The sequence below is a fragment of the Myotis lucifugus genome, unplaced genomic scaffold (genome assembly GCF_000147115.1).
Source record: "Myotis lucifugus unplaced genomic scaffold, Myoluc2.0 scaffold_65, whole genome shotgun sequence".
NCBI classification, from domain to species: Eukaryota; Metazoa; Chordata; class Mammalia; order Chiroptera; family Vespertilionidae; genus Myotis; species Myotis lucifugus.
In genome coordinates, this window is record NW_005871113.1 from 1,869,003 (window position 1) to 1,896,868 (window position 27,866).

At 36.2% G+C, this 27,866-nt stretch overlaps 1 protein-coding gene and 2 non-coding genes across 3 annotated transcripts in view; all 3 read right to left on the minus strand.

Annotated features, from left to right (window-relative positions):
• TPR (translocated promoter region, nuclear basket protein) overlaps positions 1–27,866 on the minus strand; it is a 67,858-nt gene that overhangs the window by 34,278 nt on the left and 5,714 nt on the right. The window contains exons 4-28 of the mRNA XM_023754746.1: positions 26,901–26,997; positions 25,459–25,562; positions 24,965–25,129; positions 24,423–24,515; positions 23,967–24,047; positions 23,799–23,886; positions 22,933–23,073; positions 21,915–22,006; positions 21,461–21,658; positions 19,243–19,350; positions 18,090–18,316; positions 14,838–15,001; positions 14,283–14,416; positions 14,055–14,203; positions 11,388–11,550; positions 8,981–9,115; positions 8,335–8,475; positions 7,253–7,418; positions 6,046–6,212; positions 4,893–5,045; positions 4,374–4,490; positions 2,873–3,076; positions 2,584–2,768; positions 2,036–2,183; positions 25–162 (exon numbers count right to left, since the gene is read on the minus strand). Coding sequence (XP_023610514.1) covers positions 25–162; positions 2,036–2,183; positions 2,584–2,768; positions 2,873–3,076; positions 4,374–4,490; positions 4,893–5,045; positions 6,046–6,212; positions 7,253–7,418; positions 8,335–8,475; positions 8,981–9,115; positions 11,388–11,550; positions 14,055–14,203; positions 14,283–14,416; positions 14,838–15,001; positions 18,090–18,316; positions 19,243–19,350; positions 21,461–21,658; positions 21,915–22,006; positions 22,933–23,073; positions 23,799–23,886; positions 23,967–24,047; positions 24,423–24,515; positions 24,965–25,129; positions 25,459–25,562; positions 26,901–26,997 — 3,558 coding nt within the window. The remainder of the gene's footprint in view (positions 1–24; positions 163–2,035; positions 2,184–2,583; positions 2,769–2,872; positions 3,077–4,373; positions 4,491–4,892; positions 5,046–6,045; positions 6,213–7,252; positions 7,419–8,334; positions 8,476–8,980; positions 9,116–11,387; positions 11,551–14,054; positions 14,204–14,282; positions 14,417–14,837; positions 15,002–18,089; positions 18,317–19,242; positions 19,351–21,460; positions 21,659–21,914; positions 22,007–22,932; positions 23,074–23,798; positions 23,887–23,966; positions 24,048–24,422; positions 24,516–24,964; positions 25,130–25,458; positions 25,563–26,900; positions 26,998–27,866) is intronic.
• LOC111826279 lies at positions 13,915–14,016 on the minus strand. The gene has a single exon (XR_002829564.1). It is a non-coding gene; the product is annotated as a U6 spliceosomal RNA (small nuclear RNA).
• On the minus strand, positions 21,085–21,215 carry LOC111826280. The gene has a single exon (XR_002829565.1). It is a non-coding gene; the product is annotated as a small nucleolar RNA SNORA66 (small nucleolar RNA).

The following is a 27,866-nucleotide window of genomic DNA, read 5'->3' on the forward strand; positions in this document are numbered from 1 at the left end:
ACTCCTGATTAGTAAGTTACAAACCTTTGCTTGCATCTGCTGTAAATCCTGCTCTAGCCTCTCCTTTTCTTCTCTTAGCATCTTATTGGTCTCCATAACTACGTTCATTGTTTCAGTTTTCTTCATCAGTTCTTCATGTTGGGCCATTGTTTTTGCAGTTACCTAAAGATTTCAAAGACATGTATACACCAACATCTAACAATAGGTAAAGATCTACCTTTTCTTACCAGTTCTAATCTTCCCCCTACAAAAAGTGAGAATTATGTCATTTTAAAACTAAAATTTTTGAAAGTTTTACATGTTTATTTTTCTGTGATGCCTGCTTACTACAAAGACTTTAAACAAATGCAAGAAATTACAAAGATGTAAGTAAAGAGATACAACAAACCCCACCAACAAATAATCCATTTTACCCTTAGGTAAAACAGTACTCCAGATCTCTTTCTATATATATATTTTTTCTTGGTATACAAAATCTGTAATAAAAGCATAATATGCAAATCGACCAAACGTCTGAGACCATCTGGATGTCCTTCCAGATGAAGCTGGGGCTAGCCCAGGGATCGAGGCAGCCCCCTGCGGCTGGGAAGGAGGGATCGAGGCAGTGGCCTGCAGTTGCGAAGGCCTACTCTTGCATGAATTTCGTACATCGGGCCTCTAGTTTATTAAGTTTTAAAATAATGTTATTTTGGTCCTTTCCCTCTGCCCTTTGCTCAGAAATTTTTTCATTTCATTCAGTTGTTTCATCACTTTGGTTTTGAGCACTTTTACTAAGTATTTACTGAACTGTAAAGAATTTTTATCCTGTTCTCATTGGGGGTAATTATCCATCTTTTACATGTGTTACCTGATTCCCTAACCATTTTTAAAGCTATGGCTCATGGTTGCCATGCTACAGTGTTCATAGTGGATAGATATTCTATTACTTTTGATATAATGTTTTACTTCTTCACTTTCTTCCCACTGTATGTAAGAATTGGTTTTTCCCCTCTGAAGTTGTTTGTGGGCCGGACATTTTCTAGTATTGTTTGCATTTCTATAGACCAAAGGAACAGCAAAGGAAGCAGCAGCAGAGAAGGAGACAATATGCAATCTTTTTTAGAAACACTGATTCTGCCACTTTCCTCCAAGTGCTAACTCTACTGAATCAGAAGGTCTGTTTATTATTTCTATGATGGGATCTATTTGAATTTGGACTGTTTTCTCAACATGATGTAATTCTGGAACTTTTAATTTCTGTGTGAAAACATAAATCCATAAATCTATTCACTTTCCCATGTCAATGGTTTCTCTCTAGCAGTCATTCCAACTACCTATCAGTTAACAGATGATAAATGATTCCAGGCCTTAATTCCCTTCCTTCCAGATGTGCGGTTATATATTAATGCAGCAGTCACCCACCTTTTGGATCTCAGTGACCACTGGTTGGCGCCTGCTGTATTAATGCATCTCCTCACAATAAGGTCATGCAATAAGTTTTTGGGTGTTAGTGAGGGTTAAGGAGTCTAGCTTGTGTTGTGACCATCCATTTACTATATATAGCATCTTCTTTTCCTTTCTTTGTTTGATAATTATTACTATTGTTTTGCTCCTTTGCTGAGGAAAAACTATTCTGTAGCAGTTTCAATCCATGTCATCCTAGAATAACTGTCCAAATGCATATATAATGATAACTAAAATTAAGATAACTGAAATTTAAGCACTTATTACGCACCAGACATGATTCTTAATGATTCATGTGCACCAACTCACTTAATCCTCATCATTATTATCATCTCATTATTTAAATAAGGAAATTTAAGAGTAAGGATGTTAAACAGTGTACTCAAGGCACACATCTAATGACATAAAGCTAGAATTTGAAACACGGCAGTCTGGTTAACACTAGTGTCTTACCACTATACTATATCACTGTCTAATAATGTTTAATAAATTGAGTTTAAGAAAAACATGCATTTCAAATTAAATTTTTTGTAATCAGAAACTAAAATAACATTGATTTAACAACTGCTTTCTTAAAACTTGGGATACATACCTGGACTTTCTCCCTTTCAGCATTTAGACTATCCTGGAGTTCCTGCAGCTCTCTTTCTAAAAGTTCAACCCTTTGTCGATAACGCAGACTCTCAACTTGAGCCACCTCAAACCTCGTTTCAGCGATTTCTTTCTCTCTTCGTATAAATCTACAAGAATATATAAGATTTTATTTGAATAAAAAAATGACAGCAAAATTTTAAAACTTGGGTAATTTTAATATGACCCAAGGTCCATTCACTTTAATAACTATTTTTACATAATGATTTAATAAGTAATGACATTTATTATAGATAGTGGCTTGTATATCTTTGAAATGATTTGAAAGGCATTTAGTTTTTCAAAGAACCCACTCAAATTCTTACTATTAAATTCAACTTAAAGCCATTTATTTAAATTAGCATATGTCAAGTAACCTCTATGTGAGTGGCAGTGGGTTTGTTGGCCAAGAGATGGTATGAGCTTTATACCACTTCTCTAATTTATATATTTGTATTACATTTCATAGTTGACCACAGAAATAAAGCATTAAGAATATTTTTGGTTTACCTGAGAATTTCTAAAATTTGTTCTTGAGATTTTCCTTCTTCACTAAAAGATACATTCAGCGGACCTTGTACACCTTCCTTCATAGAGGCAACGACCTTGTCACTTAATTTTTCAATCTGATCGTGAAGTAATCTGTTTTGTTTCTCTAGATCTTCACAGCGAGACACACGCTTGGAAACTTCATCCTGTAAGCCAAGACTCTGTCATTATAGCAGATTTTCCCATGCATGTTAAAAAGAAAAACCACTTTCAATCCTTCTGGACATTCTATTATGATGTGCAGTAATACCTTTAACACTCTCTCTCTTTCCTCCCAAGATGCTTTACACTCCAACAACTGTGATTCTGCTTTCTGGGTTGTTTCTTCCAAATGCTGACGAACTGAGGCCATTTTGGAAACTTGTTCCTTGGCAGCTTGTAGAGCTTCGACATCAGCAGCATGGAGCATCAGTTCTCTTTCATACTTATTCTGAGCTTCCACAGCTATTTTAGCCTGTAAGAAATTATTCCACCATTGACACAAAAGATTAAATAGCCAAAGCTGGTTAGTACAAAAGAAAAGATGCACATTGCACTATTTAAAATAATAAACGTGGAGATGATATAAATGCACCAAAATGGAATAATTAAAAGTTATACTCTTATCCATTTAATGAAATATTAAAGAACTGGTCCAAATGAAAATTATGAGGATTATGTAGCAATTTGGAACAAATTTTATAAAGTAAAAGCTAAATATAACTCACTTATGTAAAATACATGCACACACACAAAAAAAATTAAAGTGATCAAAAAGAAATAAAAAATTAATTTGAAAACTGAATTATAGATACAGTCCCTGATTTTAACTTCCAATGTTACTGTTTGGCATTAAGCCAAGGACAATTCATTTTTGTCTAATTTACCTTTGAAGCATTTTCTCGTGTTGCATTGTTTAAAGTAATTGAAAAACACACACATGCTATGTACATGTAAGCAATAAAGAATAGTAACCAAATAGTTACTAATATACCAATGAACTTAAAAATGAGAACATTAGTAATACTCTTGCAGATATTCGTTTCCCATTCTACTATTTTAATAATCCCCATTACGCTGAATTGTTTTATCAATTTTTGTTCATAAAAAAATAATAAAAAGCTTCACCACATATGCATGTGTATACATATACTTAAAGCAAATAATGTGATTTTGTATTTTTTAATCTTTATAAAGAGTGGTGTGTGCCCTCACTGGTCTCAGATCATTGGGCTTCGTCTCGTGAACCAAAAGGTTGCTGGCTCAATCTCCAGTGGGGGAGGCAGCCGATCAATTTTCTGCTCTTACATTGATTTTCCTCTTTCTCGCTCCCTTTCTCCCTCCTCTCTCTCTAAAAATTAATAAAAATAATCTTTAAAAAGTGGTGTACAAAAATCTGTAACCTCAATAATATATTAAAATGTTTTGCTGAAAAAAGTATCTCTAACCATCTTGTCTATAATACACAGTTATAATCAGAACTAGTGGACTGCAATAATAAAAAAAAAAGAAAGAAATGAGAGCAAGTACACATTTAATCTCCTACTCTTATCTTTAATTTTTCCCATTTATCAAGAGTGTTTTGTTAATAATTATTGCTCTATATTTAGACTCCATCTATCCTTTTCAGCTGATCTTCGTCCAAGTTCCACAAAAGTAGAAATAACCTTATATTTTTGTAAGGCTCACCAATTCCCAAAATGCATTAATACAGCCCAAGAACTGTTCTCTAGGATCAAAGCTCACTTATCAATACCGAGAGCAACACTTACTTGTTCCTGACAGTCACGTCTGGCTTGCTGTTCATTACTCAAAGCTGTGCTGGCTCTCTGAAGAGCTTCTTGTACTTCATTCTGAACAGTATTGAGTGTTTTCTTTAACTCAGATAACTAAATTAAAAGAAGATTAAAACCAAAGTCAACTGCAAACTTACTTTTAAAATAGTAAAGACTTTTAAAAGCCCAATTAGCAAAAGGGACTTTTTACAAAATTTAAAAGTTATAGCCTGATATAATGTACACATTTTGAAGCTCCATATTCCATCCTTATTAAGACTTGCAAAGATCAGTTCTCAGGCAGAGGCTTCTAAAAAGCAGCACTGATACTTACTACTATAGTCTAAAATATTCAAAGAAAACAAACATATATACAGAGCAAAGTAAAACATAAAACTAAAATTGTTGGGTATGTGTTCAATCAATATCTGTTGAGATGATCCAAACTGTAACAAAGGAGCTTTTTAAGAATTCAAATACACACAAAAAGATTAATATGGTAATAAACTCATTTACCTGTTGTTCCATGCTCTCTATGGCTTTTCTTTTGTCATCCTGAAGTTCCTGTTTTTCCTTCTCCACTTCCATCAACTTCTTTTCCAACTGTGTCTGAAATTCAGCTGATTCTTTTAAGCGAACTTCAATATTCTTACGCACTTCTTCTGTCACCTTCACCATCATGCAAACAGTAGGAAACAAATATCAGACACATTTAAAATTCAACATTACTTTTTCCAAATCTAAACTAAATTTGAAAAGTACTAGAATTATTGTTTGCCATTTTTTTTAAACAAAAAAATCTATCAAATACCGATTAAAGAGTTCAGAAACATTTAAAACTATAAGCATAATTTATTTACCTCTCCAACTTGGATATTTTTGGCCATTTTTCTCTTTTGAAGTGAAATTTCCAATTCTCATTACTCCCTCAATCCTCATATCCACTTGCCAAATCTGTCCTTTCTACTACTAAAAGAATTCCCCCTTGCATATACTCTGATTTCCATGACGCAAACACAGAAAGATCTTTTAAAACTTGGCCCTAGAACATTGCTATAGTCTCCAAAACAAATTTTGTATCCTTCAATCTACCACATTAATCTTTCTAATTAAAGCAAATTATTGCTGTTAAATATGGGGGGGGGGGGGGGGAGACAGCAATTTTACAAAATATGACATTCAAAACATTTCACATTTGGTTCTCTGACTACACTTACAATTTGATTTCTCAGTGTTTAAATTCACAAATTCAATACACTAGTTGTTAAACTGTCATCATCTGAAGCCTTTTTATCTTGGCTGAGGGTTCCTGCTACAAAATAACTTTCTTTGACTACCCAAATGGTACTTTCAAGGCTGTGCACAAATGCCATCTGTTTTGTGAAGCCATACTTGTTCAGGAGATAAATACTTACCTCCCACTCACATCAACATCTGATCTTTAACCTTTCCTATAGCGATTATACCCTCCCATGTTTTACAAATTCCGTGGGTTGTTTTTATCTCACTTGTTAAAATCAAGCACTTTTAAGAGGTAAAAGTGTAAGGATGTCAGTTCAACTTACTCTTAACACACAGTGCCTTACACACAGCAGGCTCCTATTTAAAAAAAAAATTAAAAAGGAAAAAAAAGTAAGTGCATTCAAATTAAATTCAAAATTGTACATACCTGTTTTTCCTTATTAAGAGAGTCTTCTAAACTAGTAACCATTGCTCGATACTGTTCCACATTACTAGCACTTGTTTTGAGTCTCTCCTTCAAGTCATTCACCTGCTCTTCTGTCTGCCTCAGTTGACTCAGAAGATCATCCACATCTTCTCTGTTGCCAGCCTGACCTAAAAGATTTAACAGCTTTCTTAAAGTTAACATTTTAAATGATATAAGAAATAACTGTTATCAAAGAGTTTGTGAAATTAGGATTAAGGCTCAAATGTAGAAAAACCTAACTACCTACGAATTGTATTTCAAACAATGCTGAATAGCAAAATAAAAACAGCTATTTTGTCAGTATGTTAATGCTTTAAAAAAAATAAAATGTTTGAACTCTGCTGTTACAAACATTAAGGAAAGGATATTTAAGAGAAAAATACAAAATATTTCCACTTAACTGAAGAGCTACTTGAAGGAATTACCTGATTATCAATTGATTATTTAAACATTGCTAGTGTAAAACACCAAATCTTAAATCATTTAGCCAAATTTTCATTCTAAAATCCTTGGAAATAGAAAAAATTGCAGAGTGAACTATTTTTTTATCAAATGGTATCAATAAGAGAGGACTATTAGATGATCATATGTACACTATTACATATTAAATATTTATATACAAACACACACATATATATATATACACACACACACATATACACACACATATACAATCGTTAGAAATAAAATCATATAGAAAAACAATATCGGAATATAAAGGCTTTGCATTTGAAATGCTGTATTCCAAAAGAGAAGCAAAATCTAACAAAACAAATCTTTACTTGAGATTATAAGCAAAAATTAGGAATACTGCTCTGGAAAAACTTTAAACAAATCAATTATTTCTGTAAATGACCCTTATAGTTACAGATTTAATAAGTAACTACATCTCAAAAAAAGAGTTTAAAATTCAAATTATCAGCCCTCAAAAGAATATGTTTAAAGTGTCAATAAATGGTTTCGACAATTAAAAAACTAAGAGCATAACTTGGTCAGATGCCTGCAGAACTATTCTGAACCTTCCAAGTCTGCAAATCTATTAATTTAGATATAAAATAAGGTGTGTGTTTTCCTTTTGCTAGTATCCGCAAAGAAAAGGCTATTTATTGACAGATGTTACAAATGTTTCTTAAGAAATACTTTATTACCAGTATAATTATTTAGTTACCTTTACCAGGTCTCTGTGAGGACTGAGAAGCGAGCTGGACTTCCATATTACTGAGATGCTGTTTCAATGTAGCACTTTCCTTCTGAGCATTTTTTAATAGTTCTTTTGTACTAAGATGAAGATTTATCTCAGTATCCAGCTGCCTCTTTGTATCTAAAAGTTGAACCTGTAAGGAAAAAATACATTAACCCTACAAACACTGTTTTTAGGTTTTAGATAACTAGTGGTTCAAATTTTGTACAGAACTTTAAAACTCTGGCCAAGGTAAGCAACAGAAACCAGATTTACCTTCCCATTTGAAACAAACCCCCTCCCAAAAAAGCAACAAAAACAGACACAACATATAAAACAATTTCACAATTGTGGGTTGACAGGACACAAGAAAGGCTAGCTCTACAATTTCCCTAGTTTACTGATTTAAGTGTCCAGGCTATGGCACAGTGTAAGGAAATGAGGCAGAGGCCAGCAGACTCCCTGAATTGAGAACACGGAGCTGAGAGTACAAGAAGGCTAAATTAGCTCAAATTCGTAAGACAGACTATTAGAAGAGAACTACACAGATAAGAATACCCTGGAGATTTGCAGAGGATCCCTTTTGAATATTCAGTGAAACATGCATGCGAAATTACCCCAGGCAGCAAAAAGAATCATCCAGACAGACACCAGACAGAGTGCCTTATGCCACAGAGTCAGGAATCATGCCTTTTCCCAGTAGCCAGACTAAAAAAACTCATAATCCATTGAACACCGAGGAGCAGTACTCAGGAAGGTCTAACCTCAGTAATGTGGAATAATTTATACTAGACTAAGTACTGCTTTGGGCCTAATAATCATAAAAAGCAACACTCGAGAACAAAGTTCAAGATTTACAGGAATATAAAAATATCTAGCACTCAAGAGGGTATAATTCATAATGAATGGCACCTAATAAAAATCGTTAGGCATACAAAGAGGCAAGAAAAACTTGAGTTTGTAAGAAGTCTTGTTAAAACCATGCTTCAACATGAGATGGCAATGTGTCCACACACCAGCTTGATTGCTGAACATAAATCCACAGAAATTCAGAATCCTGATAGACTCACATCTAGATTTCTAGTAAGCATATGCCTTTGTTCCACCTCATTTTCCAACTTCTTTTTTAGATGAGATATCTCATGTTCCAGTTTTTCTATCTGGTTACTAAGCCTTTGTTTGGTTTCTGTTTCAGATCGTTCTAGTATTCCCTAAGGCAAAGAAAACATTTTTTGTTACACTTTTCAAAAAAGCCAAAAAAAAAGCAAAAGCATTACAAATTAAAGGATATAGGGGATTATAGGATTACAACCCATTTCTACATGAAGTTAGGATCTATGACATTTACCAAGTTATTTTGACATTTTACATATTAAAACACCTACTTAATAGGGGAAAAAGGGAAACATTATAATAGTGATTCAGATTTAAGTTTTAAAGCAAAAAATAAAACCAAACATTTAAATTTTGTAAACAAGTAAACTACATAGAACTCTGTAAATGCAGACCTGCATACCAAAACTGCCAATTGCCTGAATTTCAGATCTTTCATGTTTTATTTAGAATACTGACACATTTTAATAAACCTCAAAATTCAATGATCATAATACATGATAAAAATGGGTACATTTTCTAATTACGAAAACTGAGAAGATACAATGTGAAAACTATTTAACTTTAAAATTGTTTTCTCTATGTGCCTTTTTGTTTGGTTACCTGAATTGTTTGCAGATTAGTTAGCAGTAAGTTTTGCCCTCTTTGTTCAGCTAACAAAGACTCTCTTTGCTGAGACAGACGAACTTCTGACAATTTAAGCATTTCCTTTTCTTTTTTCAAATTTTCTGCTCTTACCTTGAGGAAAATACAAATGAAAAAATTGTTGGAAAACAATGTGTCAAATGTAATATAGTAATACAATTACAAAATTAAAGTGATCCTTCATTAATCCATATTCTTAATGCTAATTGAGTCTATACCTTTTCATTATATAAAAAATATAACTTATTTTCGTATGTTGAAATATGAAGCAAAAATAGCAGGGAACACCAACAGATCAAAGGAAAAAATCTTGTGATTACCATAAATTCATATAATTCTTTGCCCTAACAAATCAGACCTTAATACAAAAATAAAATAAAATAAATTCCAGAGTAAAAGAACAACTGCAAAATTATGCTACAGTCTACTTGCGTTACGTTATGCAAGTTTTAGAAGGTAGTGTGGTTACTATCCATTTGAGAGTGCGGACTTAAACTTTTTTCCCCATGACAAGTACACTCTGAATTTCAGGGGATTTGGGAGGGTGATTTGAAGATCAATACCCTCAAAGTATTCATATTTACATAAGTCATAAACTATCAATCATAAAACTAACTACACCAGTCTGAAAAAGTGCATTCCCCACAAAGGTATGGGAGCAAGATAAAAATAAAACAATATAGCCAACAGATTCAGAAAACTGTGGTTTAAGTCCCAACCAACTCATATCATATGACTGCCCCAAAATAGGCAAATTACTTAGCTTTTGAATCTATTTCTCAACAAGTAAAGTGGGAGACAACTTTACCTACTTCATAAGTAGTGATCAAAAGTTGAGAGCATGAGTCCTAGCTGGGCTGCTCAGTACTTAAAGCATTGGCCTGCACACCAACGGTCACAGGTTAGATTCCCCAGTCCAAGTTGGGGCACATGTGGGAGGCAACCAATCAATGTTTCTGCTTCTCTCCCTCTCTTTCCCTCCCTGCCACTCTCACTAAAGATCAATGGAAAAAGTATCCTCAGGTGAGGATTAGCAAAACAAAACAAGTTGAGAAGACTTCATAAAAAAGCAAAACCCTTATTACATAAGAATTAGTCATCAAATAATTCAGTTGATAGACATTTATATTCATGTTGAAATTCAGAAATATAATACAATGCTAATGTAATTTTATACTTTAGAAATGAGCAAGAATGGATAAAATATTCATTTGTCTTTGTTGTAGCTAGAGTGATTTACAAATTTTGAAATGGATGACTTGTAAGAAAAATCTCAGTATAAAAAACAAATTTCTTTCCCCTATACTAGCCGTGATCGGCAAACTGCGGCTCGGGAGCCACATGCGGCTTTTTGGCCCCTTGAGCGTGGCTTTTCCACAAAATACTATGTGCGGGCGCACGTACAGTGCAAGTGAAACTTTGTGGCCCATGCGCAGAAGTCGGTTTTTGGCCTGGGCGAGTCTATTTTGAAGAAGTATTGTTGATATTTGGCTCTGTTGAGTAATGAGTTTGCCAACCACTGCCCTATAGAAACACCCAACTGATGAACAACTAGATACAGTTGACATTTCAAAAACCAGGCAATTAGGGGCACCAACTAGCTACACAGATGAAAATCCACGAGTAATTCAAGTTGGCCCTCCACTTACCGCAGTGGTTCCCAACCTTGGCTGCACATTAGAATCACCTGGGAATCTTTTTAAAATCCTGGTTTCTGGGCCTCATCCTCCGGAAATTGTTTCTTTGTTACTAACGGTGTGGCCCCACCCCATAACAAAGAAACAGAATTTCCGGAGGATGAAGCCCAGAAATCAGGATTTTAAAAAGATTCCCAGGTGATTCTAATGTGCAGCCAAGGTTGAGAACCACTGACCTACAGATTCCCAGTCTTGGATTCTAACTACTATTTTTTTTTTTTAATTTTATTTTCATTGATTTCAGAGAGGAAGGGCAAGGGAGAGATAGAAACATCAATGATGAATCATTAATCGGCTGCCTCCTGCACACCCTCTACTGGGATCGAGCCCGTAACCTGGGCATGTGCCCTTGGCCAGAATCGAACTTGGTACCCTTCAGTCCGAAGGCCAATGCTCTATCCACTGAGCCAAAACAGCTAGGGCGGTCCTAACTATTATGGACCCTTTAACAAACATGGGTTTGAATTGCACAGATTTACTTATACTGGGCCCACATATATGCAGATTTATGGATAAGTGGACCTGTGCAGTTCAAACCTTGATCAAGGACTTGTAATACACAAACTTCTCAAATATCTATGTCATACCAACCAGTAAAATTAAACAACTAAAACACAAATGTCAAATGCAATTAATAATGCAAATCATATGAGAAAAATTGCTCTCACTTCTGCAACAGCTAGCTTTTCATTTGATCCTCTCAAATCTTGCGTCATTGTGTTGATGATCTGTTCCTGCTTTTGAGTTGTTGCAGTGAGTTTCTGATTTCTCTCATGCAGGGATGTTATTTCTCGGCGATATCCTTCAACGTTATCTTGTAACATCTCATAACTTGTATGAAAGAAAAGTAATTCATTAAGACATAAGTCATAAACTATCAATCATAAAACTAACTCCACCAGTCTGAAAAAGTGCATTCCCCACACTGTAATACACTGAAATACTATAGCCTCGCTTAATTCCTTAAAGAACTTCACATTAGCTTAATTTTAAATAAGTATACATAAAAGTGGTTTTGTAATAATGTAGCACCTTCATACTTTTTTCTAAACTCCAAAATTAGCAGTTAAATCCAAATACTAAATAAGCATAGTATTTCATGCTGAATGAACTTTTTAATCTTATACATTTACAAGAATTTTAATTAGAAATGCCAATACAATGTTGACACAACCAGACACCCACCACAATGCAGTACACAATTTTAGATAAGGATGCATGGTTCGTGATAGATTTTTGCCATTCTTTTCTCCTCTATAACTGATCTTTCTTTCTTTTTTAAATGAATGAATTTATTTTTTTGAGAGAGAAAAAGGGAGAGCAAAAGAGAAACATTGATGTGAGAGAGAAAACATAGATCAGTTGCTTTCTACACACGCTCCAATGGGGGATTAACCATGTAGCCTTGCTATGTGCCCTGACTAGGAATCAAACCCGCCACTTGTGGCTCCAACCTACTGAGCCACATGGCCAGGGCTCATCTCACTAAGTACCTGAAATCTTAGAAAATAGCTGGCTAGAACTATGAACGTAGTGAGAAAAGGATGCTTTTATTTGGAATAACAAACTTGGAATTTATCCTAACAAAAACATAGTTTTATCATGTAATACAGGCATATCTCATTTTATTGCGCTTTGAAGTACTGCATTTTCATGAACACAAAGGCAAGACCCTCCACCAGCAAAAGATCATGACTTATTGAAGGCTCAGATGATAGTTAGCATTTTAAAGCAATACAGTATTTTTTTAAAATATATTTTATTGATTTTTTACAGAGAGGAAGAGAGAGAGATAGAGAGTTAGAAACATCGATGAGAGAGAAACATCGACCAGCTGCCTCCTGCACATCTCCTACTGGGGATGTGCCTGCAACCCAGGTACATGCCCTTGACCGGAATCGAACCTGGGACCTTTCAGTCCACAGGCCGATGCTCTATCCACTGAGCCAAACCGGTTTCGGCTAAAGCAATACAGTATTTAAAAAAAATTTTTTTAAATTGATTTCAGAGAGGCAGAGAGAGGGATAGATAGAAACATCAATGATGAGAATCACTGATTGGCTGCCTGCATGCCCCACACAGGGGATTGAGCCTGCAAGCCGGGCATATGGTCTGACCAGGAATCAAACCGTGACCTCCTGGGTCATAGGTTGATACACAACTACTGAGCCACGCTGGCCAGGCAGCAATAAAAAATTTTTAAATTAAGGTATGTACATTTTTTTAGACATAATGCTATTGCACACTTCACACATTAGCAGGGGTCCTCAAACTACGGCCCGCGGGCCACATACAAATACAAATATTGTATTTGTTTCCATTTTGTTTTTTTACTTCAAAATAAGATATGTGCAGTGTGCATAGGAATTAGTTCATAGTTTTTTTTTTAAACTATAGTCCGGCCCTCCAACGGTCTAAGGGACAGTGAGCTGGCCCCCTGTTTAAAAAGTTTGAGGACCCCTGCGTTACAGTGTAAGTATAACTTTTATCCACTGGGAAATCAAATAATTCGTGTGACTTGCTTTAATGCAGTATTTTTTTCATCACAGTGGTCTGAAATTGAACCAGGAACATCTCCAAGGTATGCCTGCATTCAGAGACAAAATTTGTCCTATTTGTTAAGCTAACAAGTATTCAATGATTCTAACAACTATGGAATGAAATCTATTATTATTCCTTTGTAAGTGGCCAAGAAAATGAATTTTCCCAAAATTAACTATCTAGTACCTGCTTATCTCCTACCTAAAATAGCAAAGGCTGAATAAAATTAGCTCACATTACGCCTCATGCTCTGGTGCATTTATAAAATAATAAAGTCCTACAGAAACATTATGCCTTCTACCTCAGGAAGGAAAACTAGCAACATTCCTCACATGAACTTCAGCTTTAAATAACTATCTGGATCCCTTAGCAATGCCCATGAGAATCATTAACCAATATTAAAAATGAACCCCCATACCTTTTCATCTGAATTATGGCCCACAAAAAAGTAATACTATTGCAAATTAAGCCTTGAATTTGTTTCATTTGAACACTGAAGTATTCTTAATTTTTTTTGATAACCTAAATGTGATTTCTTTTTTTAAATTGAACTGATTGGGGTTACATTGGTTAGTAAAAATATACAGGTTTTAAGTATATAATTCTATGATACATCACCTGTATATTGTATTGTGTGCCCACCACCCAATGTCAAAAAGGATGGAATGCTTCACGAATTTGAGAGTCATCCCTTGTACAGAAGTCATGATAATCTCTTTGTCATTCCAATTTATTATATATGCTGCTGAAGAGAGCTCTACATTTCATTAATTTTTGAACAAAAGAAAATTTACCGTTTAGAAGCAAAATCTAGCTGGGTAGAAATTTTGGTGTTTTGTGATCGCAAATCTGTGACTTGCTCCTGTAGTTTCTCAAGCTGCTCATTCTGTATTTTCTCATTATCTGCCTTTTCTTTTTTGTAGTTCTCAAAAATTTCCTGCAACTATATTAAGAGAAATTATTAGAAGATGACACTGTTCTCGAATACCTAATCCAAGATAATAAAGGTGTGTGGCCTTTACCTGTTTAAGGGCAGCCTTAGCTTCTATAGCCTCTGCTGACTCAATTATAGGTACTGTAGCAGGAGTGGAAACAGTCTGTGATGTACTTGAACGTTTTGGAGTTGACACGAGAGAACTATCCTCTAAGCTTGAAGCTTCAGAAATGTAAAAAAGAAAATACACACATAAAAACCATTTCTTTGTAAATACATCATTTAAATAAAATCATAGGTTACAGAAATTATGAAACAAGGAATTTACTAAATAGCCTATTAAGATTATTGTTGGTTTCTCATTAGGTATATTTGCAGATTAAATGTTAAAACCAAACGACCAAAATAAAGATAATTCACTGATTTTAAGATGCACACTTTTTACCAATGGTCAGCCTTCTTCTTTTTTAATACCTAAAATAATGGTATTTAGGATTGATGACCTGTTATAATCAATCATATATGGTAGTCAGATTTGAAGTTACCATACATACTGCTTATGTTCCAAAATCCATTCCCTAAGATACATTTCATAAAATTTTCCCCCAAATACTTAGAAACTTTTAACACATAAAAAACCTACCTTGTAAAGGAATGACAACTCCTGTTGTTTGTGACAACAAAATACGGTACATATCACGCTGACGAACTATAGAATCAACAAGCTGCATCTGATGTTGTCGTGACCCACGGAGTTGTTCCAATTCAGTGAGGGCGCTCTCAAGTTTGAGCTGAAGCTCAGTAATTCTACAAAACCAAACCAAACAAACAAAACCGAACAAAACAAAAATCTAAGTCTATTTCACTGAGCTTAAGAAGCAGTTATAATTTCTACTGTATATACAGACTAAGTATTTGAGCATTTATCATTAAGCATAACATTTTTGTTTCTTGTGTGACCTTTCTTCTACTGATATTAAGAACTGCTTCTAAAGCCCCACCACAGGACTCAGGCACTCACCACTGTTATCTGAAAAATTTGTTTGCAAAAATTAAACCGATTCCACTCAGTCTAAACTCTAGTCTTGTGTTCATAGCCATTCTTCCTCCTCTAGCACCAAGCACATTAAAAAAAAAAATTCTTTACTCTGCCTAAATAATTCCTACATATCTTCCCCATGAAGCCTGGTCTATTCTCTAAAATCTAGGCTCCGCCCTCCATCTCTATGCTCACAGGAGTAGGCTTTTATCTATTACCAGTGGCCAGGTGCACAAACTTGTGTACATGGAAAGGAAATTAGGAGAAATATTTTAGTATTGCTATCCGCCCTTTCTCTGTAATAGAAGTGTCAACCAAATTCACGACTGACAATGACAGATAGATATACATGGGTGCCACTGGTGCCAGCGAGAGCTTTGTATTTATCGCACATGTGTGTCAACTTAGCATTTTATAGATATAGAATAAACTTGCTTAATTAGACCAGCTTTCTGATTTAGCTAAACTTTTTCCAGCCCAGTGAAGCACCCCAACTTCTCTTCAGGTAATTGTCAGCAACACAGCAGTAAATATCAACACTAAGCAGATTATTATTGTAGATCACGCAGGAAGAACACAGGGTGAAATATTTAAACTGCAGCAGTGTTTGACTATATTCTGTGCAGTGAGAAAATCTGGTCATTTTCAAGGTCCACCATTTCTTACTTCTTTTCAGTTGGGTCAAGTTTCTAAACTATCTAAATCTCCGTTTTCCGGCAATTGAAAAGAAAATAGGATTCCACCGAGTCTCCTATCTACCTACTTCAGGACTTCTGTGAGGACCAAATGAGATGAGGTATGGGAAAATGCTTCATAGAAATTTGATAAAAGTGTAAAATTTTTCTAGCTGGCTATAAAGCTATTTGTGTCCCTGGGCTAAGAAACTCCAAGGAGGCTAGACGCTAGGGAGAGGAAGCCGGGTGTTGCTACCTGGCACCCACAGCAACCGTTGCTGGGCTGGGCTTTGGGCTGCATTTTGCACCAGGGGGTCTTGGCAGCATTGGCTGCGATTTGGTGGGCTGTTGCTCCGGGGTGGTAGCGGGGCCCGTGTCCCAAATGGGTAAGCTGAGTGTTGGCTTGTCAGTGCCAGGTCCATGGTGCCGTTTCTCTGTAAATGGCCACTGCGCATCACAGCAGCTCCTGTGTTGTCTGCTTCCTGGTGGTCATTGTGCGTCATAGCGACTGATGGGACAGTCAGACACTTAGCATATTAGCCCTTTATATACTAGAGGCCCGGTGCACGAAATTTGTGCACTGGGGGGAGGGGGCCCCTCAGCCTGGCCTGCACCCTCTCCAATCTGGGACTCCTTGGGGGATGTCAGACTGCCCGTTTAGGCCCGATCCTTTAGCAGCAGTCGGACATCCCTCTCGCAATTCAGGACCGCTGGCTCTTAACCACTCACCTGCCTGCCTGCCTGCCTGATTGCCCCTAACCACTCTGTTTGCCAGCCTGATCGCCCCCAACTGCTGGCCTGATCGCCCCCAACTGCCTCCCCTGCCAGCCTGTTTGCTCCCAACTGCCCCCCCCTCGCCAGCCTGATTGGGGTTGGGGGGCCGATTGGGGGTGGGGCTGGCCATGGGGAGGGGCTGTGGTTGGTGGGCTGGGCAACCACCCCCCCAAATGGGATGGGGGGGTAGCGATCAGGGCCAGTGGCCTGGGGGAAGAGCCATGGGTGGTTGGCCAGCCAGCCCTGCCCCTGATTGCGGTGGGGGGGGGGACAATCTGGGGTGGGGCTGGGCAAGGGGAGAGGCTGCAGGAGATTGGCTGGCCAGCCCTGCCCCCTATTGGGGTGGGGGGATCAAGGGTGGGGCCAGCCTGGGGAGGGGCTGCAGGACATTGGCCGCCCAGCCCCGCCCCCTCTTGGGGTGGGGGGGTGCAATCAGGGGCAGATAGCCATGGGGAGGGGCTGTGGGCCTATTGTGGTGGGGCAGGTTGGTCAAGGATGGGGCTGGCGGGGGGGTGGTGGTTGGAAGAGAGGGGGTATTTGGCCAGCCAGCCTGCTTTTTTTTTTTTTTTTTTTTTGGCAACTCCACAACTTTAACTTGTGGTGCCTATGCTATGTCTGAAAAAGACCTTCTCCCCCTGCCCAGGACAGCGATGGGGAGGGGGCAGCAAAAAATAGAAGACATCCCTCCCTATTGCACACAGACCCTATATACAGGCTCACCTGGCCCAGGCTGGCGGGATGCTTGGCACATTCTAGGATCCCTGCTCAGGGCCTGGAGGGGTGACTGGTGGCAGCACACGTGAGAGGGGACCTCTGGGTGACCACTCTGGTCCTGGCTACTGGTCTTGGCACTTCCTGGTCCCCAGTTCCTTTCTGGTCCTGCCTGCAGCCTTGGTCCCCCTACCTGGCCTCAGATGGCCCCCTTGGCTCCTGGGGGCTCTGTCCTCCCCTCCTAACCTGGAGATCTCAAGGAAGGTTATGGCTTCTCAGAGACTCCTTGACAGCCCTATCACTCATGTTCACACTGGGAAGGGGTGCATGTGGCAAAAGCAGCTGTATAAATGCGGGTGCAGGGGCAAGTCCTCCGGGTCACTTGGCTGGCGGTTAATTTGCATATCTCGCTAATTAGCCAATGGGAAGGGTAGCGGTCGTACAGCTAATTACCATGTTTCTCTATTATTAGATAGGATAGATAGCTTTAATCACACTGAACTAAAATTATCCATTTATTCATCTAATTATTGAGCTCATCCACACACTCAGGTCCCTGAGAGAATTATTATTTTTTGTATTATTGCTCCATTTTTCCTCTCTCCTAAATCACTATTTTCCCTATATCCAGCACTGTTAGGGGTACATAAGTAGTTCTCAATGTTTGCTAAACAAATGAAGGTAGCCAATAACTTACTTGGATGAAGTTGTTTCTTGTTCTTCTCTTTCTTTGGTTTCCCCAAGTTCCCTAAGAGCCACTAAGAGACGCTGATTTTGTTGTTGAAGTTCTTCGATATTTCTGTAAGATACTAGATGCTGTGATATTACTTCAGACGAACTGCTTATATCCGCAGAGCTTACTTCCTCATCACGGATTACATGGTTACCCCTTGCTTCTTCAAGTTCCATCAAAAGCACTCTAATCTAAAAACAAAGTTTTAATATATTATCAAATAGTATTAGCTTCAATTCTGGAAAAAATGGAAATTTTCAAATGAAAAGATTACTTCATAAACACCATCAACTTATATTAAATTATCTTAAAGTATCAAGCATATGTTTAAGAGATTAAAAACTGAAAAAACGTTTAAAATTATTTTCATTTCTGTAACAGTGTATAATGAAGGCTGTTATTTTAAAAAAGCAGCCAAATTACAATTTCAGAAGCATGGCTGGCTCAATTTGTTGTAAAACAATGACCCAATAAGATACACAGAAATACTTATTTTGTGTACAAGTATGTGTTTGCACTTGCATTCTTATGCATGTTTTATATAATGGAGAAGAGCATGAAAAATAGGTTTTAATCCCTTTCATGTAAAATTTTTGTATTGTGTTTGTGTGTGTAGACCTACAAACAAAAATTAGGGTAAAATACATGAACAAAAATAGATGTACATTTCCTGACAAGTTCAGTTAAAAAAAAAAGTGGCAGAGTAATGTTCTACTATATCAGTAAAAACAAAGAAAACTAATGTATGTTTACATATGCTCATGTGTGTTTATACATATAAAAAGAATGACATGAAAAAATATACAGAAGTCTGTAATTTGGTTATATTCTGGGACAGGAGTAGGGGGAAATAATTTTTAAAAAATCTTTGAATTATTTCATTTATCACAACTGGTACCTATAATTTCAAAATTTATCAAACACTTAAAGACAAAAGGAAAAAAGGGAGAGGCTGTGAAAGAATAATGACTAGGCTGCAATTCTGCTAGAGTAGTATTCCTAATTGATGAGAATTTCAAATGTGGTAGTTCTCTCTTAGGTAACTGCAAACAGATTCAGGCATTATCAGACTGTCAGTTTAGGGGGGAAAATAGAAAAAGAAACAAAAATTTCTAACCTGTTGTGAAAGATCTTTTACTTGTATTTCCATTCTCTGGTTGTCTCTTTCAAGCACAGATGAATGTTTGTTGGCTTTGTCAGTGTCCTCCTGCAATCGCTGAATCTCCTTCAAAATGTAAATTCAAATGAAAATTCTGTATTTCCTTCTAAGAGCTATACAAATGAAGCAGCTATGCAAATAACAAAAATATATAGTGCTCAAATACTACAGCAATCAAATTATAAACTAAAAATATTCTATAATATATTCAATAGTATAGTAGCCCCAAAAGAGATATTCCTTTATAAATATGAACATATGTATTTAATATCTCAAAGATAGCTCATCACTATATGAAAAGTATGGGCAATGTGCCACTCCCCCCAAATTAACTGTCAGTTACAATTTTATATCCACATCAAATTCAAATGATGCCACGTAAATAATCTCAAAAGTTTCGTTACTAATACAAAAACAAAGAACTACATTACAATAATCATTATTGCACTGGTTATCTGAAAATATCAATTAAGTAAAACATGTTGGGTAAGATGCATAAAAGACTTGATTTTATTTAAAAATGCATTAAGAATGAATTCTAAAGAATCGGTTTCAAAGTCACAAGCCTGTAAAACAAAATAAAACAAAGCGATAGTATATGCAGTGCTTTGCAAAGTTTGGCACCATAGTCTCATTAGGGAATTTGAGGCACAGTTGTTTAGGAGCCTGATATAAACAAAGTATCTTTTAAATGTTGGGTTACCTCAAATTCATACAAAGTTTGCTTCCTAATATGTTATTTTCACATTTCACATAAAAATTTTAAAAATTGAAGCGAAAGATGGCTCATATTTATCCTGGGGTTTCAAGTATTTCTGAGCACAGTGCCCTACAGGCCTGCATAAGCCAATTTCAAAAGACACAAGTATGTGGCAAATGAAGCAGGCAAATTTCATGAACTATGACAATAATACAAATTTACTGAATTCAAAATGGGACTGAGATGTTAAGGAAGTTATCGATAATAGTAAAAGCATAATATGCTAATTAGACTGGACATCCTTCCGGGACGAAGCCAGGGCTGCAGCCACAGGATCAAGGCAGCTGCCCCGGCTGGGAGGGAGGGATCCAGGCAGCCGCAGCAGCAAAGGCCTACTCTTGCATGAATTTCATGCATCGGGCCTCTAGTTTGGTTATAAAACCCTAAAAATCCTACAAATAACTATCACAGAATCTTGACTGAAGGACACATGATGTATGTTAAGGACAGAAGATTTAGCTATTAAAAAAAGCTATACTAATTATCTTTAAATTCCTTGGCAGTTATGAAAAAATCAGTATTTTTCATCACTGTACCTGTACATTAGTGGAGAAACAAAGAGGTTTCTCCATAACGGACAGCTGCTAGTTCCTGATTCTTAAGCCCCTCTACCTCACTATTCCCTTCAGACAAAAAACTCTAGACAAAATGCTCATTTCTCAACAGTGAGAAACTCAAGATGTAATGAGATGCAAGGGACCACTTCTCAAACCAGATGAGGAAAGGGGGTGTCAAAAACCCAATATCCTGTCAAAGTAAGACTGGTATATGTCATTTGATTGAGGAGAGAGATAATTAGATATAACATACACCAATTTAAACTAATGTTGAAATTGTATTAGCAATAGCAACCAAAGTTTAAGTTTGAATTAAAGATACAACTTATACTATTCTCAAAAAAAGGAAATGAAATGTATCAGTTTAGAACAGCAGATACAAATTGATTTAACTGAATTTCCTCAAAAAATTTAATAAATCTTGAAGATGGTGAAACAATGTCATTTCTAGACAGAATTATCACAACTGCTTTTTTCCCGCCACATTACATGAGGATAGAAAGGATCCCATTAGTTTCTGAGGCTAATAATACATTTCTAACACTTCAATTACTTTAGCAAACCTAGTTCTCCTCACTTCTGCAACATTATACAGTTAGAAAACGACTATGCTAAATTTAGGAACATTCTATTATAAAGATAGACTTGAAATGGCTATTTATCATCTACTATAGAACCCTACAGAAATAATCCCAAATGTCTTTAAAAATTTAAAAGGCACGCACAATTTTAGCTAAGTAAAGATAAGAACATTTTGTGATTACAAGTGTTTCATAATGTAATGACAAGCTTTAATACGTATAATTACTGTTTCTCAAATGTATTTTTCCTATAGCTAAAATTTGGGAATGGAACCAACCTTCATAGCTTGTTCAAGCTTAACGGATAAACTTGCCACAGCTTTCTGTGCACGTTCATACTCCTCACGCTGACGTTTCAAAATTGGTGCTTTGGCTTCAACTTCTTTCACTATTTCATCTAAGTACTTATTAATTCTTTTGTTCTCTAGTTTCTCCAACAGCAACTGATCCTGAGTTTCTACATAAGCATTATACAGCTGAAAGTAGAAGAGGGTTCATTTCAAATGCAAGCATAACAGGAGTACACAGTCTGGCTATCTTAAGATTCAGTAGCACTCACACAGAGGGAATATTTACTATATATTACACAGAACTAACAACCAAGAAAACCTTTCTCAGAAAAATGCATTAATCATCAGATGATTTTAAGATTAATTTTTCTGAAGACTATGTTTCAGAGAAATATGATGACTTTTGCTTAAGGAAAATAACAATATTTAATACCTCTCTTACCTCAGTTAATTTCATACCAGGTTTCACGATCTTAGCTACGGCTGCTGCAGTAGGAGACATGGCTGCAAGCTCTTCTTCAGATAATATGGCTCCTGTGCCAACACATAGAAATCTAGTGTATTTTTGTAAACTTTGAAACTAAAGGTACTAATAAAATTTTTAAGTAAAAAATGACACCTACTGTGTGTCACTTTTATCTATACATATAAAAGCCTAAGCACCGAACAACCTGTTGCTAGGAGGCGCACTGACCATCAGGAGGCAGACGCTCAATGCAGGAGCTGCCCCGAGGTGGTCAGTGCACTCCCACAGCAGGAGTGCCGCTCAGCTGACAGACCCATCCTGGTAGCCCACTGCCCCTACGGCAGCCACTCCCTCAGTAGTCCTGCATGTCCAATCTCAGGAGAATGGGCCAGGCACCTACGGACCAGCGCCATCGGCATGATCCCGACAGCGCCACCTGGCCTCCTGGAAGTTGGCCTCGGGCACCGCAGCCGCTTCCCCTCCCTAGACACTCTACAAAGAAAGGATATAAAAGCAGCCGCCAGGTGGCTGCTGACAACCGGTGCGAACGTCAGCGGGACAGATCCGGATCCCCAGCAAGGGCATCTCACTGCCTGTCCGGAGGACCAATCGCATCTGGGTCCCCACTACCCCTAGGAACCCACCTGTGCCCAAATTCATGCACCAGGCCTCTAGTTACATATAAATTCCTACAAACAGTTAAAATTATGACATTAAAGAGCAATATAACATGATTCAAATAAAAAAAATCATGCAGTAATTATAGTTAAAACTATTCTGAAAATCAACACAATCATGTGACCAAATGTTACTTCTGATAATACAGGGTACATATAAAGTACTAATTTTAAACTAAAAGTACATTCTAATACTATAGCTTGATGGAGTTTCTTACATCATAACATTACAGAGAAATTCTATTAGTAAAATTAAATGAGACCCATGTAGGGAAGTTCTAGTATTTCAAGCCATTAATAAGCATTTTAATCCATACCTTTACGTTTTGTGGCAGAAAGCAGGTCATTTGCATTCTCTAATTCTTTTTCCAATTTCCCTATTTTCTCAAGCATTTCTTTTTCCATTTGATCTTTAGATTCCTCTACCTCTAGAAGATGATCCTGTATTGCTTTATTTGCTAAAAACATGTTTAAAGACAATATTCAAACATATAATTAAAAGTTGGAGCTTATAAAATGTAACAGAAGTCATTTTCCCTTCCATCCAACAATATTATATTCTAGACAGGCTGCAGTTGATAGTACCCACTAATGCTCTTGCTCTATTTATAAATCCTAAAGTGTCCTGGCCTGGCAAATCTATTTCCTCTTTTGATGTCTCCTATTCACAGGGAAAATAAAGGAACTCATATTGTAAAAAAGTGCCTCTAAGTATCTCTTTGGTTTTAATTTGATCTCTAATTTAGAAGATAGGAAATAACTGAAAAAGATTATAAAAAAAATAACTTATATTTCAAAAAAAAATATAAAAAAATCAGAGACTTTAAAATACACTATTTATAATTTAAACGTGAGGCTTATTTATGGATTAAGAGAGTACCCAAACTATAAACTTATGTACTTATCAAAGTAAATATTTATGGGGAAAATTTTTTCTGTTAGAAATCAGATTATACATAAAATTATTAGCTGAACAAAATAGAAAAACTATAACTATATTTTCAAATACAGTATTTGCTAAAAAATAATTTAAAATATCTTAATCCAGGATCTTTCTTCTATACCAGAGTTTCTGTCCATAATAAAGTTAATCTAACTTCTAAATCCAACAATCTACACAAAGCTAAGAAAAAAGTACCTTTTATGTAAAAATAAAATAATCTTTGCATAATTGAAAAGTTACCTTCTCCAGCTTCTTTCAAAAGTTTGTGTAGTTCATCCACTGCTCGGGTAAGCTCATTGCTCTTTGCCTCTGAGTCATCAGCAGCACTCTAAAATATAATCTTAAAAAGTTACCAAAACATCCAATAATATAACATTAGGACACTAAAATGTGTGGCAGGGTACCTACCTTGTACAGGTTAGAGAGTTTTATGTGAGCATTTAATTCATTGTGGAATTTCTCTTCCATACTGGCCTGCTGTTCCTTAGCCTTAAAAAAAAAAAAAAATCAATTATAGCAGACACCTTTGAACTGAATTTAGAAGGCTTATCAAACACCAAGATAAAAAAAAGTTTTGTATGGTAATGAGATAAAATGAAAATCAGTTTTCATGATAAAGATGAATTACTTTAAGGATAAAATATTGATAATAAAAGGGGAATACTCAAATATTAAAATCAATGATACTCATTTTTAGACATTACTTTGGATTAGCATACTATTGCTATACCAGATTAGGTAAGTGTCCCAACCATTTTGTGGTGCCAGGAACAGTTCAAAACATTAAATAATTTTATAAAATAAACAGTTTCTTAAGTGCTTTATTATTTCTGTAAAAGAGAGATTTTACAGTGGTCACTATACCTCTTTCAGTTTGGTCAACAGGTCTTCTACATGCTTTTGAAGATTCTCATTTGACGTTTTCAAGCTGTTCATCTGTTCTTCCATTCTAGTAACCTAGAAACAAAAAGCAGAGTTGGGTTGGGGGGATAATGCTATATTAACTGAAATTAATTTGAAATGATATAAATTTAGCTGCCAAACGCAAAACAATCTCCAATAGCCTAAAAACATTTTATATAAAATATGGATATTTGAGAAAATAAAAGAGTAACAGTTTATGGAATATGTTTGGATTTAGCTCACAAAAACTTACTACCACTTTTTAAACATGTTGTAGGAAAGATGTATCATAAGACAGTAGTAATAACAAAAGTCATCAAAGAATGTTATAAATTCTATTTCAAAGCAACTGGTTATTTCCCAGGCAAAATGTTTGAGTTATGTTCTTCACATGTGACCCTTAATCCTACATTTACAAGTGTATACCACTGAGTAAATGTCTAATAAATGGTCACACAAATGTAAGTTGTAACCAACACAAAGATACAATTTTACTAACATACCTCCTCTTTTTTGTTTTCAAGATTACATTTAAGCTCTAGAATCTCATTTCCTCTTTCTCTGCCGAGAGCCAGAAGTTCATCGGTTTTGGTTTTCAACTGGGTATTCAGCCATGTATTCTGATTATGCAACAATTCCTTTTCTTGCTCCAAGCGTTTTTCTCGATGCTAAAGAAATTAAAAAAAAAATTATAGTAAAACATAATATGTGGTTATTTATGATTTTGTCTGCAGCCAAGGAACACAAGCAGAATACCTTATAACAGAAATAAGTATCTGCAAGGATTCTTAACAGAAAACATAATCAGAAAAGAATAAGAAATTAAAATATCACATAACCAAAACAGTTCAATTAAAGCTATCTTAATGCTTAATTCCCTGACATTAAAAAACAAAACACAGCTTTAATTACTTTATAGATATGTTGCCTAAATTTAATTTAGGTGAGTTTTAAGCAAAAATTATATTTTGTGCATTAGGAATTATTTGTTACTTGCCTTAACAGAAACATCAGAAGCTTGAAGTTCATCCAATTTTAACTGAAGTTCACCCTTTGTTGCATTGCTTTCTTTAAGTTTTTCATTTAGACGTTTAACATCCTCTAGAAAGGTCAGAAGAGAATTTGAAAATAACTCATTATTGCTTAGAGGAACCGAACATCAAAAATGCCTGTCTGGGCCTTAGCTGGTTTGGGTCAGTGGATGGAGCCTTGGCCTGAGGACTGAAGGGTCCCCATGTGCGATTTCGGTCTATGGCACATGCCTTGTTGAGGCTCGATCCCCAGTAGGGGGCGTGCAGGAGGCAGCCAATCAATGATTCTCTCTCACCACTAATGTTTCTCTCCCCCTCTCCCTTCCTTTCTGAAATCAATAAAAATATATTTTAAAAAATGCATATTTGGAATATAAACATTTAATACTAAGTAAGTAGCTCTCAATTGTTCTATTTTAATTTACTTCTGAGCTACTTAATACAAATTTAATTTTAGCAAGTATATGATAAAGAACCAAATTCCTGCACCGAACCACATATTTAAATTATACTGGTTATTTTATTTAAATGCAATACCTTAAGCTAAATATACAAAATTAACATTGATTTTTCTGACATATAACCAAAGTTCTATTAATATTTCATAAACAGCTACTTGCTAAGTTAAAAAGAAAGATACATATAAAGACCTCCTATACAAAACCAGAAAACATAGACTTATTTTCCTTACAAAGGTTTTTACAAAGAAAAATTCTTTTAATTTTACTTACTCACCAACTGATCAACATCAACAAATAATTTGAAGTAACTTTTTTCTGCGACTGGAAATGTCTAATTAAATATTACATAGCAACATAAATATTTGAAAATTCTTCCTTTAATAGAACTAAAACTTTTCAAAAACACTTACAAAAAGTAAACAAAGGGAACTTGATACCAGTAAACTGCATGTCATATTTACCTAAATATGTTAACTGTACTATATATTATAGCCATGTTTATATATCTTATATTCCTGCCTCCTAACTACACTTCAGTGTGTATTTCTAAATATGGGCTCCCCATTTAGCTTCTTATATTGAATGCTCGTGGATAGCTTATACTAGCAAAGGTGTATATATAAAATAAATGATTTCAGCCTCTATAAATATTTAAACTACTTCCAACTTGATATTACAAATAACATTCTATTGAGTATCTTTGTATTTAGATCTTGGTCTAAATTACTACTTGAGATGTTTTTTGTTTGCGTACTTGTCTGGACACTTCTTTAAATCCTTGGTAATGATCTAAAATAAGTGGGAGAAACAATAGGCTATTACCCAGAACTCTATTCTGAGCTATGATAAATAAACACCAACAACAGACATGAACAGGACATTAATTCCTAGCACTGTTAGAATGAGAAAGGAAGAGTGGAGTTAGAGGCTAAAGCACTTCTTCATACCTGTTAAATATTCAAGTTCTTGAGATAGTCTCTCATTGGTTCTAATTAAGTCTCTTTTCTCAGCTTCTAATTCTTCCTTTGTCCTTGTAAACTGGCTCTGTCATACAGAGGAGTAAGCATAATACATACATAATTAAATCAAGCTGATCATCAATACAGGAATCTGAATATGAAATTGTCACTTTAATTCATGTCAGCTGTGCTTTAAAAATGGTTTGTTTTCTTTCTAACTCATATAGCAAAAAGTTTAAAAATTACCTATACTCTCAACATTTCTGTTCATGCTTTGGATTTTTAAAAATTATTTTTCCTTGGCTCATGAAAAACTCATGTCACTATCACTTGAAAGTGTCCTACTTAAATACACTTTCGTAGGGCATTTAATTTACTAATTTTTTGCTGTCACTACATTTACACTTCAGTTGCAATATCCTATATAAAACCCTAATATGCAAATTGACCGAATGGTGAAGCGACTGGTCACTATGACGCGCACTGACCACCAGGGGGCAGACGCTCAAAGCAGGAGCTGCCCCCGGTGGTCAGTACGCTCCCACAGGGGGAGCACCGCTCAGACAGAAGCTGGGCTCGTGGCTATCCCTCTCCCGCTCCCAAGGCAGCGCAAAGGAGCAGCGAGCCTGGCTTCTGGTTGAGTGGTGCTCTGGGGAGCACAGTGGCAGTGGTAGGAGACTCTCCTGCCTCTGCTGCAGGTGGGCAGTAAGGAGCAAGGGGTCCCGGACTGCAAGAGTCCCCGACTGCGAGAGGGATGTCTGACTGCCAGCTTAGACCCGAACCCGGGGTAGAGGTGAGGGAACTGGCCTAAGCTGGCAGGCGGACATCCCCTGAGGGGTCCCGGACTGCGAGAGGGCGCAGGCTGGGCTTAAGGACCGCCCCATGTCTCCCTCCAGTGCATGATTTTCATGCACCAGGCCTCTAGTTTCTCAATAAGAGATCCCTAGAAATGGA